The sequence below is a fragment of the Nesoenas mayeri genome (assembly GCF_963082525.1).
Source record: "Nesoenas mayeri genome assembly, chromosome: 2".
Classification (NCBI taxonomy): domain Eukaryota; kingdom Metazoa; phylum Chordata; class Aves; order Columbiformes; family Columbidae; genus Nesoenas; species Nesoenas mayeri.
This window is the reverse complement of record NC_137543.1, coordinates 77,403,778-77,418,575: the sequence shown is the minus strand read 5'-3', so window position 1 is coordinate 77,418,575 and position 14,798 is coordinate 77,403,778. Positions and strand designations below refer to the sequence as shown.

The 14,798-nt window shown below is 36.1% G+C and overlaps 1 protein-coding gene across 1 annotated transcript in view; it reads left to right on the top strand.

The window, feature by feature from the left end:
• CTNND2 (catenin delta 2) overlaps positions 1-14,798 on the top strand; it is a gene marked incomplete at both ends in the record, with an annotated part of 526,522 nt that overhangs the window by 115,437 nt on the left and 396,287 nt on the right. Inside the window, one exon of the mRNA XM_080340633.1 lies at positions 6,626-6,738. Within this exon, the coding sequence (XP_080196759.1) occupies positions 6,626-6,738 (113 nt within the window). The remainder of the gene's footprint in view (positions 1-6,625; positions 6,739-14,798) is intronic.

Genomic DNA, 14,798 nt, shown 5'->3' with positions numbered 1-14,798 from the left:
GACCTCTGGAGTTCTGCTCCAAGCAGTTGTAGCTTCCATGTTAGATCAGATGTGCAGCTGACTTTCAAAATTTCCCAGAGTGGAGATTCTACAACCTACCTGGGTAACCTGTTCCAGTATGTAACCACACTTGCTGTGCTGTTCGGTTTTGCAGTTTGGTTGGTTTGTGTTTTTTTTTTTTTATTTTTTTTTCCCTTATATCCATTGAGAATGTACCTCATCACGTCTTGTGACTGTTGGCTTGTCCATTTGCTGTATACCTCTGACAAGAGCCTAGTGATATCTTCACTATAATCCCCCATTAGGAAGTAAAGGTCTGCAATCAGATCCTCCCTAGACCTTCTCTTCTCCATGCTAAACAAGCCAAATACCTTCAACTGCTTATTGAACAACATGCACTTGGATCTTCTAACCATCTTGGTGGCCTTCTGATGGTCTTGCTTCAAAATCTTCTTGCCTTTCTTATCCTGGTGGCCCAAAACCAAGCACTGTACTTGAGGTGCAGCTTCAGGAATAGTGAATAAAAGGGAATAATTACTTCCTTGTTATGCTGGCAGTTCTCTTGCTAGTGCAGTGAAACAAGTGGTTCACCATCATCACCACAGGAATGCACTGCTGAGTTGCCACTTGTTGTCCACCAGACCACTAGCCCCTTCCTGATGAAATGCTGTACCGTTACAGGGGATTCCCTCTTCCATACACGACTTTTCATTTTTCTTTCTTGAACTTAATGACGCTATCATTGGCCTGTTCCTTCAACTCGTCAAGATTCCTCTGAATGACAGTCCATATGTATGAATTGCTTCCTTCATGTTGGTGTTACTGGGAAACTTGTAGTTGCATATGGGTGCAGTCATAGCTATTTATAAGTCTCCTTTTTTAAAAGAAATATATATATATTTTTTTTCCTCCATTGAGATCCTGCAACAGCATGTCCACCACTGAGTTTGAATTTTCCACCTCTCTGCTCATCTGATTATTACCTTGTGAGGTTTTTTGCTCACCCTCATGTTATTCAGTGAAAGGGAAGAATTAAACAATCCAGTGAAAAAAAAGAACAGTACAAGTGAAAACACAGTCCAACAACGGAGAAAGTAGAGAAGTGGGAAGAATTGAATGATAGGTTCCAAATCCAGCTCTGAAGCTTCTGAACACCATTCAGCATCAGATGGTTGTTTTTTGTTTTTTGGTTTTTTTTCCTCAGGAAATGTGTGCCCCAGTTTTAGCTGTTTGTGTGTGTGTGGTATGATAGGTTGAGAATAGTTTGTTGCCAACACCACTCTAATTAATAGCATTTACTTGGAGTTCACAGATATGCAGTATATGGAATTAGGCATGATGCCATAGGATGTGAACAGCAATATACAAATACTACTTATGACACTAATTGGGGTACAGTTTTTCTTTTTTTAATAGGTTACAACAAGTGGTACGTTTCTACAGCTTATGTGTACTTTAGGAAGCTCTGTGGTTTCTAAGATACTTCTATGAAAGACTTCAATCCAGGAGACAATTTATTTGTTTGTGTAGCTGTAATCAGGCTTTCTCTATTCATCTCACCAGGGATTCCCAGCATTACCTCAGTGCTGTTATTTGTCTGCGTTTGAAGATTCAAACTATCATCAGCGCACCACTTTGGTTCTGTATAGCATATTTAAAGTCAAAAGCTAAACACTTTTCCTTTTTTAATGTTATGACCTTAAGATTCTTGGGAATTCAATAAATCCACAAGGCTGTTCAGCCTAAATTTAGATATTTTACTTATTTTATTTATTTATTTTTTTTTAATTGACTGCTTTTTTCTGTCTCTACTGATTAAGCTGTGTCTTTCGCTCAGCATCAATAGAAGGCATACTTTAAGATTGTTAAAGGCAGGGTAAAGTGAGATCAGCTCTGAATATCAGCAAAATTTATTTTGACCTGTTTCACCCCTCCCAACATTCAAATAGGTCAATGAAGACCACCCACCAAACACTAACCGTAAAAATAACCAAATACCCACTTACTTGATGTGCCCTGTTCATAACCTGTCTGAGGGCTGTGAAGATTTCCATCAGGCTTATTCAGTTTCTGGACTGCTCTGTCCTTAAGTCTCGTTTAATGCTTGAAGTTTTGGAGGCTGCAGAGGGTAAATAAAATAAAAAGCTCATACTGAAAAGACAAATACATCCAATTGCTGCCTATGGAATAATGAATATTTTTTACAAAAAAACCTCATGGTAGTGGACAAATAACACTTTAAAACATAAATTGCTTCAGATCCTAGCAGATACAGACTCTTTTTACGACTTCAGAACAATTTGATAGAGTTATAATGAAATTCCTCCCTTTCCAAGCTGCGTTCCTGAGTGATTTCTCTGGATCACTCTCACCATTATCTTTCTGTTGGCTCGCACTCCCACCCCCTTTCTGGTGCGAAGGGCTGCCAGACTGGTCATTTCCCTTTGCAGAGCCTTTGGCATCATTGCTCTTTGTAGCACGGTCCATGAAGCTGCGCTTGATGTGGCATTACTGAAATTAATTTTGATGTTGCAATGTAGTTTCTGCAGTTTTTGTGCTGAAATTGTCTTGACAACAGATTTGCATAATCATTGGGTAAGAATTTGTTTTTAATTTTGATGTTCAGATTTACTTGATTCAGATGAATAATAGAAGGTTGTGAAGATAATATGACATGACGTGAACTGGTGAAACTGGCTGTAAACAGAACAAATAAGACAGATGAGGGAGTCAGGTTCAGTAGTTATTTTTGTAAAATGTAAGCAAATACTATTTCTAGTTACTGTCTTCTTGCACTATGACAGCTGCTTGAAATCTAAACATATGGATTTATTCAAATATTAGTCACTGACTGCTTCCCAAACAAAGAGAAGAAAGCTTATTAATTTTGTTTTCTGCCAGAGATTCTTGATACAGAAGGGTAGCAGACTCTTCTGACTCTTACTTAAATTCTTCTTTTCTTCCATTCTGAAGGCAATCCTGTGGACCTGCAGCTTTGTCATCACATGAGGGAAAACCTAACACACTTGTTTGTTAAATTCAATGTAAAGGATAATTCTGAGGTAATAACTGTGTGGCTCTGCCCCTTCATATATCCCACCATCCCACCTTCCACCCGTAGCTTCTGATGGCACCTGACAGAAGACAATTAAGTGCAAAATCACAGCAATAAAACTAGTAATGAAGTTACTGTTCACCTATTCTAGCCATTTTCATGTGTTAGAACTCCAAGATTATTTTTTTTCCTTAAGTTATCCATCACATCTCTGTTTCCTGCTTGAGGAGGAACGTAGACACAACTGTCCTTTTCCAGTCATCTCTGCAGGGCAGGACTTAAATAATGTGGGCAGTGAAAGCAGAAAATATTAATTTCTACATCTTAAGAAGAAGGGAACCAATTATAGAGAGGCTGCTTATACTGTTTATTTTAGGGCATTTGCTAAAGTAGCAATTTTTATTGTAGAACTGAAAGAGACCAGTGGAGGATGAGTCATGAAGTATGGTAGGAAATGAAAGAATAGAGGGAATGCAGAAGAGAACAGAAAGGAGTAAGTAGGAAAGATAAATGATAGAGTTAAGAGTAGAGAAGTATATTTGAGAGACTAGAATCACGAGCAAGTGTTTTTCTGTAGACAAAGTAATCATGGCATAAAGGTGTTAGTTGGGAAAATGCAGAAGTGTCTGAAAAGTAGTCCACCAGAGTGATTAACAGAAGACATATGAAGCATAGAAAAATATACGACAAGATATAGAATCCAGATGATAGAAAACAAGAAAAAAGGCAATGTATTTCAATAAAATGAGGTTGGGGCATTTCTTCATTTAGTTTGCTTGGGGTAGCTGGACAAAATAGAGAGCAGTTGTTTGCACAGATTCTAGAGCAACAGAACACTGTCTGGGAAAAGGCAAATGACAGCATAGACAGTCATGAATGTCAGCTCCTGCATCATTGATTCTTACATTCAGTTAGGAATATTATGAGGACAGCTGTAACTTTTCAATATGCAGGTAAAAAAAGTGCCCTGTACTAGGCCATGGGAAATAACATGTCTGACCTGCCTCGCTTGGGATGGCAGGAGGTGTAGCTGGTTGGATGAAAACATATGCTAAGCATCAAAATGTGTATTGATATAATTGTCATGATAAAATTAAGTAACTTAAAAAAATGCAGTACAGCAGAATAGCTGTTAAAGCTTTTACATTTATTTTGAAAGTAACAATGCTCTGTTTTGTTTGGTATTTATACTATCAAAATTTCTCAATGCTGACATGCCTTGATGTAAGCATGCTAACATAGCAAATACTATGCCACTTTGATTTTATGTTCTTCAAAACTTTAATAATATTTCTTTTACAATCCTTCCTGCAATAAGGGTATTATTTTATGCAAAGAAGGCAAACATTTGAAAAGTACCTCTTGGCAAGTTGATCAACGGTCTCTTCAGCTTTTCAGGCAATTGATTCTACTAGACGAGGGGCAAATGCTCTGTGTGAAGTAGGCATATCTGAAAGAGATGATTATTATTGGGTGATTTTTAATAGTCCTATCTACAAACAACAATGAAAAAGACATTTCTGAGTATTACAAAAACATGCAGAGAATGTTTCTAGCTATGAGTACTGATGCACTGTTAAAATTCTGTGAGCAGTTGTGTTTTGTTCTTTACATTAATCTGACTCTTGGTGGTATTCTTGTACTCTGGCTAGTCTTGTTTGGAGTAACAGATACAGAATTAAGTAGGCTTTCTCAATTAGTCAGTGGACATTGAAGTATACATGGGCTATTTTATGCTGTACATAACTTGTGTGGACTGCTGTCCCTTACTTGTAATGCAGGTCAGAGAAACAAAGGGGAATGATCCAGCTGAGTTAAGTAGAACAACCACCAGCCATTTCCTTCTTAAATTTGAGTTATGACTTGCCGCGTTTCAGACTTTTTAAAAGTTTAACACCTCCATGTGTCCTTGGCTTATTGGTCAGAGGTTTTAGGTAGCAGATGGGAGGAAAACTTTTGAATACTTCCCTCTATCTGTACTTTCTCTTCCTTCTTCTTATATGCTGTGTGCTTCAGTGACACTTGGTGTACATAAGTCATGACCCAAGTAATTTCCAGTGCTGTTTTTCTGCTAGGCAAGACATTCTCCAGACTGGAGAAGACTCTGCCAGACCTTATTGTGGTCTTTCAGGACTTAAAAGGGGCCTATAAGAAAGATGGGGACAGACTTTTTAGCAGGTCCATTTTTAACAGCACAAGGCATAATGATTTTAACCTAAAGAACGGGAGATTCAGGCTAGACATGAAGAAAAAATATTTTACAATGAGGATGGTAAAACACTGGCACAGGTTGCCCACAGAGCTGGTAGGTGCCTCATCCCTGGAGACATTCAAGGCCAGGCTGGATGGGGATCTGAGCAACCTGATCTGGTTGAAGGTGACCCTGTTTATTCCAGTGGGTTTTGGACTAACTGACCTTTGAAGGTCACTTCCAACCCAAGCCATTCAATTCTACTTCATTTCATTCCTGAGGAGTTATTCAAGAAACTCTCTCTCATATCCCTGCATTATGGTGAATGAGGTCTTTTTTTGAAAGAAAAGAGAGAAAAGAGATAATAGGTGCATTTGTGTAGACACAGGAATAACTTAGCAAGCAGATCCTCAAAATATTTTTTTCTTCAGCCTTCAAAAATACCAAAGAAAAAAAGGGTGAGAGAGCTGTTTCCCTTTACCTGTGAAAATGGTTTCAAGTAACTACGACAAAAATGAAAGGGTAGCAACATTTGGCAAATGTACAACAAACATAATTCCCTAAAAATGTTTCAATTTTGTATTTGATAAAATTACTACCACCATATGTGTGAAATTTAGTTCTCTAAGGTATATTGTGGATTTTACTTGTGTTGGGTTTGTCTTTTTTTTAATAAAAAAAATAGTCTCTAATGTATAAAACAAAAAACTCTTTAGAAGTACATTTACAAGCTCTGTGGATAAATCTTATCTGGTGGGACCGGTTTGGCTTCCTTGACAGAATAAAAGGAAATTTATTCAATTTGTTTTAGGATTTTTAGCATGGCTTTTGTCCAAAACTACTTGAGTTTCCCTTCTGTGCATCATTAAATGGAAAATTAGATTGTATTCAGTCCATAACAACACGTCCTCAAATTAATTTATTTCATCAGTGTGTACTGTGATAGCTGATTTTTGACTACAAAAGCTTTTGCCACCACATGATCACCTGCAGAACTTTACAATTTTTTTTAAGTAACACAAATGGTTCTCATTTGTGATCATACTTACATAGGCGTCTTATGAACACATTTATATGCTACTAAGAGACCTACATGAACTATAAATGATTTTGACATAGGCCTGAATTGTTGAATGTATTTGGAAATTCCATTCCTGATAAACTGGCTCATTCTGACATACATCACTAGAGTGAATGAAGGAACGAGTAGGTGTTACCACAAAAATTTGGACTACAAATGTCTTTAAAAAGGAAAAAATCATAACTTTCCTCTAAGGTATTATACTAAAAATTCTTGCACAAATTATAATATTATGTACTGAAATTCCTTTTTAATCTCAAGACAAGTCAAAACAAATGGTTTCGTTTATTTTTTTCAGGAACTGCAGTTTGAGAGACTGACTCGAGAACTTGAGGCTGAACATCAGATTGTAGCAAGCCAGCTGGAGAGATGTAAGCTTGGATCAGAAACTGGAAGCATGAGCAGCATTAGGTAAAGTATGAATTGCTAATTTCTTTGTAATGTAATGAATTTTTTCACTATTATGAATTATCACTGAGAACAAGATTGATCATCTTCTAGTAAAAAGTTATAGACCATGCAGCATGACATTTTAGTAGAGTTTGAAAATTTGCCTTTTCATCTGCATTTTAAAATGAAAATTTCAAGAAGATCCTTATTTTCATGCAATTTGGTATCTGTGGTGGTTTTGCTTTGTTTTGTTTTTCCAGTAACAAAATAATATTCAATTTATTATTCACTGATTTGCTGTAGTCTGAATGGATTCACAGAAAAACTCCTGTTTCCACTACCAAAACAGCTATAATTTTCAGCCAAACCTTTGTAGCTTCATATTTGTTGAGATGTACTGATAAGTTTTATCAACTTGTTATTGTAATTTCATTTTTCAAGGTATTAAAAGCTTTTGAGATAATTACTTAAAGCTGCTGACTTGATGTCAAAATGTAATGATACGATATGGGTCACTCGTTTTTCAAGCATTTGCTTTCTTCAATTTAAGAAATTGTTCTGGTACATTGTTTGGGTAATGGTGAGATTATTTAAGATAATTTAAGCTGATATTTTGGTCAGTTTAGTGGAAGTAAAGATTTTGTAGTTTTGAGCTTCTTAATATGTATTTATTTGTTTTCTCAAGTGAACATAGTAAAGAAAATATTATATTACTTGAGTTTGAAGGATCAAGAAAAAATATGCTCTATAGACATATTATCTGTTTTTATCTGTAGAAATATTAAGTGTGATATCTTTTGAATACATAAGATGAAGTACAATATGCCAAGCTTAGTGTGAAGTTTTGTGTGGTGCTGGTAGAAAAATCTAGAAAAAATATCTACCAGTGCTGAAAGAAATTCTTCCTCAGTTTAAGCAATTCAGACTACACTTAAATCAAATACATGATTTTTTTCCTTGAAAAGTAGGAAATAAATACTCAGTAGAATGCTAGAGATGCAACAGAAATGCTGAGTTTAACAGCACAATTAAAATGGAAGAAGTCACAAGAATCTTTTACTAATTCAGCAGAAGTTGAAGCTGTACATGAACTTGACCATAAACATGCTTAATAAATCAAGTGAGAATTAACTTCCCAAGATAAAAATCTTACTTTATTCTATATGATGTTCTCTTCCAACTAGACTTACCTTCTCTGTGTTTAAATAATATAGTTTCTTTAATGTTAATGTAATATTTGGCAATTCAGTGCAGTACTATATTTGCACCCTAAACGCGCTCCCTCAGCTCTTTAAATTTTAAATATGATGTGACTACATTTCAAAAAAAAATCTGAAATATGTTTGAATAATACTGAGCTATGTTTGAATAGTAATATTATTTTAGGATTATTCCAGCCAGTGATACAGAGGTTGGGAAATTTCTTGTTTGGAAGGAAATACTTTCTTGGTGAACTTCTTTGCTATGGGTGTCAAGGTCACTCAGCTGTTTCTTAAGAGACTCCAGTTTTTTGAGAAGCTTAATATTGACTATTAACCTCTGTGGAATAAACTAGCACCTAGAATAGCTGAGGAGATTTCATGAAAATTTTTGACATCTGTAATTTGCCCCAGAAATGTTTTACATACGAGAGTTTAAAATTTCTAGCATTCCAACTAAAAACATTTTATCAAATACTGAAATATTGTGCTCCAGAAGGTAACATTGAAAGCTTACAATTAGATAGCTGTTCTTAGACTTGGCAAGTTATTTAAACAGGACATTAATGGTAATCGAATGTTGTTTATGTTGCATTGTTGTTTCTTCTGTACATATTAAATGAGCTTTAATTTTCTGTTTTGTTTGTTTGATTTGGTTTTTATACTAAATTATTATAGTAGGGGATAGAACTAACATGAATATTAAGTTAAATCAAACGTAAATATGGCTTCTGTGCTGAATTTCCAGCGGTCACTCACATTTGAGAGTGTTCTTTTGACTTTGTATAGTGAGACAAAGACTTGAAAGATAAAAAAATATCATAGTGGAATAATATCCGTTAAGAAAAAAAAAAGATCTCTAACTTCTTATAGTCTTTTGGAGTCTGTGGGAGCAGAAGAGGCTTGATTAAAAATACTTTTTTCATAGGTATGACCCCCTAAAGCTAAACTTCTTGGACATATCTGCTTTAAAACGATGAGAGTAATTTTGTGGTAAAAAGTAAACGCTTTAAAAATGTTCCATACTCATACAGGGTAATTTGAATATTTTGACATCTTTATTTAGCTACTGAATAACTAATCAATTACTTTAAGCATGCTTTTCTGGTGGAACGCAAACTAAAATCGGAACTTACAGCTGTTCTAGGTGCTTATTGACAAAGAGCTTTTAAAAACAATCTTTAAATCAGTTGCATTTGCTTTAAATACTGTCATTATTCAAAGTGGAATCCTAGCTGTTAGTCTTCAGTAGAAGTGAATATACCACCTTCAGTGATATCACTGTTGTCTGATGACACATAAGTTTATTACTCAGATTTTTATCAAGTAATAATTAAACTGAACTGATTGTAATCAGCACATTTTCATATTGGAAAGTTAGGCATTTTTGCCAGTTTAAAATATCTCATTAAAAATAGCTAAAAGGAATTTTTCTTGCTAATATCTGTTACTTATGTCTGTTAGCACCTAAGTATCTAAAACCAGTACGTGGAACAGCTTTCCATATTTGTGACTTTAGTCACGCTAAATCAGTGTACAGTAGTGTTTTCTGCCATACCTTGCTCTAATATCTTTAAACAACTGCAGATACTCATAACAAGTACTTAGAGGGCCCTTCATTTTGGAGATACCAGGAAACTTGTTCCCAGCTTTACCTCCTTGGGCTAGTAGTTTCATGGAGTCTTCCTGTATGTCTTAAGATTGTGCCCTTGGAACCAGGTTTTTATGAACATACTAATGAGCTGTTATTTCTGGCTTCTATTTTGCTTTCTGTACTCGTCTTGCATACTTGACACTTGGCCCATAAGGAGTTGTATATCCAGCTGGACTGTGAAGCTCCATGTGGCTCCATTTTCCGTCCTTAAGAAAATTAAAATCACAGAAATTAGGATTCAGAAAGTAACATGAAGTGAGTTTGCACAGCACAATGCAATTTCGCACAGAATTATGAAGCCTAAATCCATGCCAGGAATCGCTGCACCTTACATTGGTATAGCTCCATAGCTCCACGCCTGCTGAGTGGAAGGTCTAAGTAGCCAGGAAGGAATCTGGCATTCGCGGTTTCTGTGATATGATATCTCTGTACTAGAGCTTGCCTGTAGACATGCCAGTTTGTTCAGAAGAGGTTGGATTAGCCAGAATTGGCTGCTCTATCCAAAGCTCTGATGGTGACAAGCCTTGTTCAACTGAAGGGATGCAAATGCTCTGTTCTTCCACAGAACCATTTGCTAACTTTGAGGAATTCATCTTGGGCATGTGAGGAACCACCACAGCTCAAATAGTGTTCGTAATTTCTGTGCCTACCTGTTTCACTGCTGGGGCCTGTCAAAATAACTGAACTAAATGTTCTTTGTCGTATCCTTGATCGGTAGTTGTTTTTTAGAGGGTTAGAGGACTATATTCACTAGCAATTTTACTAAAATGACTTGAGTGCCTTCGCTTCTGGAACAGGTTCTTGGCTGTGAATCGATGGGGGAATCAATGGCTCCTGATAAAGCTGAATAAAATGCTTAGACCATGAAGCAGGACAAAACGTACGGAATTCTTCCAAGCTACGCTATTTCCCTGTTGGCAAACTCTGAGCAGTTCATTACTCAGCCTGCTGAGTATTAAAATTTCATCACACATTGCATAGCAGCCTGGTCATGTTCTGTACTGCTCAATCCCTCTGGCTGAGCGTATTCCTTCTGGGCCAGATCCATCAACCAGTCACCCCTTTTGTACAGGGGGCAGTTAGATGCCTGCATATCTTTGAGGTCTTCAGTCTCTGATAATTTTAAGCACATATTAACGTGTTTTGAATTTCTGAATTTCTCATGACCATATCATGTAGTTCCTCAAAACAGAAGCTGATGAAAGCGAGAGGGTTGGTTTTGGTGGTTTTGTTTGTTGGTTTGGTTTAGTTTTGTGAGTGTATGTGTTTGTGGGTTGGTTTTTTGTTTGTTTGTTTTTGTGTGTGTGTTTGTTTTTGGTTTTTTGTGGGCTTTTTTTTTTCTTTTTTGTTTGTTTTATTTTTTTTCCTTCCAGAGATGAAGACAAAATCTCTGAGACACTTTGGAGACTCGGCTACCATTTTCATGGTTTCTTTTGAAAGAATTCAGACAAAATAGTACCATAGAATGGAAAGTCTGAGCAAGCAAGAAAGTAGATTGCATGCATGTACATGTAACATATCTGGAAGCTGTGTCTTTGCACAAACAAATATCCTTTGGACTTGATTTAAGAACTGTACTGACTTGATAGTAAATCCTTAAAACTTTAAAATCATTTTCTGTCTCACATTCTTCATCACTGTTTTATGTGAGCAACTTTTGTTTGTTTACTTATCTTTTTGATGTAGCCTTACTGTTGGAACTCAGGAAGGTAGCTCAAGCATAACCTACTCTTTTTCTTTGAACGCACAGTTTGCAAATTGGTCAGACAATATAATTTTTCTCAACTGAATTTCAAACCCCCACTGTAGAAGTGATTTGCCATTTGCTGTTGAAAGTGTCTTGAAAATACTGGTATTTGTGCATGAGTGTCCTAAGCAACATAATAAAGTTTCTGTATTTTATAGATAACAGAAATTTAATCTAATTTATTGAATTGCATGGAAAGCTTACCTCCTTCATATGTGCTTTCTTCAATGTAATTCTCTCTCTTGGAAATCCATGTTATTCACACTTTATTACTGGGGAAACTGATGTTTTACTTGGGAAGATAAAGGTTTTGCTAATTCCCTGAAAAAACATCCAGCAAGTCTAACTGGTAAACCCATAAGATCCTTCATTTCAAGAACATTGAAGAGAGAGATGAAATGCACTATGACAGGGAGACAATTTCCACTGTGTTGGTCAAATAAACAAAATGACAGTTATAAAGTTTTCCTGTACAGCCATGGGTTTTAGATCTAATTTAGGCTACTTATTGTACAAGAATATGTAACAGTCCTTGAAGATATTTAAATCCAGTAGCAGTGTGGATGCCACAGCCTAGACCTGTGCAGACTGGAGAAATGGGCTGAGTTGAACTTCAGAAGCAAAAGCAAGGACTACTGGGAATCTTTGTTGTTTAAAACAAAAATAATTTAAAAAACACCTTTACATTAAATGTAGTTTAGAAAGGTAACTTTTTTAAAAGAAAAACAATGCACAAAAGAGCAGAAATAAAAGGATCGTTATTTTAACATCATTTAGGAAAATGCCAAGTGTAATTTTTTTTGCTTGCTTTTTTAAACATAAGCCAAAGGTATGATGTTAACAATCACTACATGAAAGAAAGGTAGTCAGATTTTTAAAAGTAATGTTCTTTAAGAAGGTTGGCATTTCACCAGTGGACAGAGAATATTTTTAATAAAAGTTTGACAGCAAATGCTGTAGCTCAGCTTCATCTCATTCTGGAATGTGTTTTTGCTCAGTAATTCAGAAGCTGAATAAGCCTAAAGTTTTGTCACACACTGTTGCTTATCTCCATTGTGGATTGTGTGAAGCTTAACAACTCATGCTTGGATGAACTTTTGTCAACTGAATTAATCAATGAATTTATCTGAAATAAAATTTAAAAATAGTAACAAAACAAGCAGGTTTTTTTTAAATATGCGTTGCTGAAAAGGCCCCTCACAAATTGTATAAGGCTGAATATTTAGCTGTGGTAAGATATGTGTTTTTGAGGTTTTGTTTGTTTTACATCATCTCGCAACGATTTTATGTTGCTATAAATGACCGGTTCAGGTAGAATCCTTTCGAAAGATGTAGAGATTGCTTCACTTCTGAAGACCAACTAGGTCAAGAAGAGAAGATGCCAGAGAATTCAGGGTACAGCAGGCAAAGAAATTACAATCAAAAACTGGAAACTCTAGTTTGTGTACAGATCAGCAAGGTCTCTGAGTTCATACACAGTCTGCAGTGAATGTCAAGGGGCTGCCAGCCAAACCTCAGTCTAATGGAATGAAATTTCTAAGGGCCAAGTGTGACTGTCTAGACTTGCATCAACTCAAAACATTTTTCAGTTGGCCAAGACCAAGTGATGAAGCCAGGAGCCAGCTGTGGAGACACGTGGGCTAACGAAAAGTGGGTTACAAACCTTTAGTTGTCTGGAGGAGAGTGTGTTTCATTCAGAGGTTGTTCTGAACAAACGTTAAGTTTCATTGTTAGAGCAGAAAACAGAAGTGTTGTGGGAAAATGGGAGTTGTGTAGAAGCCTTTGAAAAAGATCTAGGTACATGTGTCCCAGAGTTCTGACTACTTTAGGGTCCTATAAGAATTCAGAAATGTTTAACAGCAGTATATTTTAAAGGAGGAGTCTATTCACATGTGATTTCCTTCTTTAGTTTGTAAATATATAACAAAAAACATTTTTTCTTAGTGAAAAGGAAGTTAACAAGTGTCCCCCAAAATCTGCAATAAACATGCTGTCTTCTATTTTACCCTAGAGCTCTGTGTTCAACAGGGGCTGCTGAGAGCAGAGGAGCTGTAAGTACAGCATCTATAACTTCTCTCTTTCTCAGAAGTATTATGTGGAATCCATAGAAAGCAGTGTTGGTAAATGTTAAGAGTCATTTACTTGCAGAAGTAGGTAAACTGAGTCAAATGAGAAACTGGAGAAAGGAGGATTTCTTTCCTTTTTTTTTTTTTTTTTTTCTTTATTGAGACCTCATCAGCTTATACGTGTGTCTGTATTACCAGGAGTGCAGAACAATTTTTGCGGCTCAGCTTAAGGAAACATGTCATTCTGAGAATACAGCATCCATATGCTTTTTTGAGGGGATTTTTTACAGACGACGGTTTGGTCCTATGGATTGGCCCACCATTAGTTGTTGCAGTACAGCTCCTGGAGAGCCTCTTTCAGGTTAGTTTCTGACAACAATTCAATTGGTGTGCCATGAGACCACTTCATGATGCAAACTAAAGCTTGAGAAGTGAAAAAGAGCAGGAGGTTTGCTTCAAAGAGACACTGTTACTGTAAAGGACTCTGTTAATGTTCGTGGAACTGATAGTGAACATCGTTATCCCTTAGAATGCCTCAGGCTGGGAGGGAGCAGAAGGAAAGTGTTGTACTGGACCTGTTGATATTAATTTGTGTCATTTGATTCACATCAGTATTGTGTCTTATTTGATAGCAATTCCATTTAAATCCCCTGAAAAGGTACAAAATTGGTGTTGAGTCTTCAGTATGAAAACTAAAAGGAAAGGTGGACCATACATACAATGATGTGTTTGGTTAACTCAAATCTGGTTTTATTGATGAGAAATATTTTGTCAATGCTAAGCATGATGCTATCTGATATATATCAGGATCTTGCGTAAAGTTTGTGTTATTTGGCTTGTGGTAAAACGGTATCTGGTAAAAACAGGACTTAGGTTTTGAGGTGGTAGGGAAAAATCCCACAACATTCTTTACTAGGAAATCAGCTTTCTTGTTGAATAGTCACGCATCTTTGGTCATAATGCTACTAAGCCAGCATGAGAATGAAATGAGCTGGAAGAAAAGATTCAATTAGATCAGAATAGTGGTAAAATGTGCCAGTGTTTATTATACCATCATGTTTTCTTTGAAGTCTTTGGGTTCTTTACTATCTGTAAAAGACATAAATTAAAGAAATAAGCCTTACAAACAAACAAAACCCAAACAAACAAACAAAACCAACCAAAAATAAAAACCCTGGCAGAACAGAACTAGAGAGATTTTCTTAGAAAAAGTTGAATAGATGGTATTTTTGTTACATTCAAAAATCCTTAAGGAGTTCATTTGGATAATCTTAGAAGAAAAGAAACTGAAGCAGCCTTTGTCAAACCACAACTGAGAATGAGCAATGTGGTTTGAATGGTTGGCCACTTGAATAGAGCGGTTTTTGTTTTCCTGTGTCAGGTTTCAGTCTTAGCTTAGCTAAGTCATTTAGGGA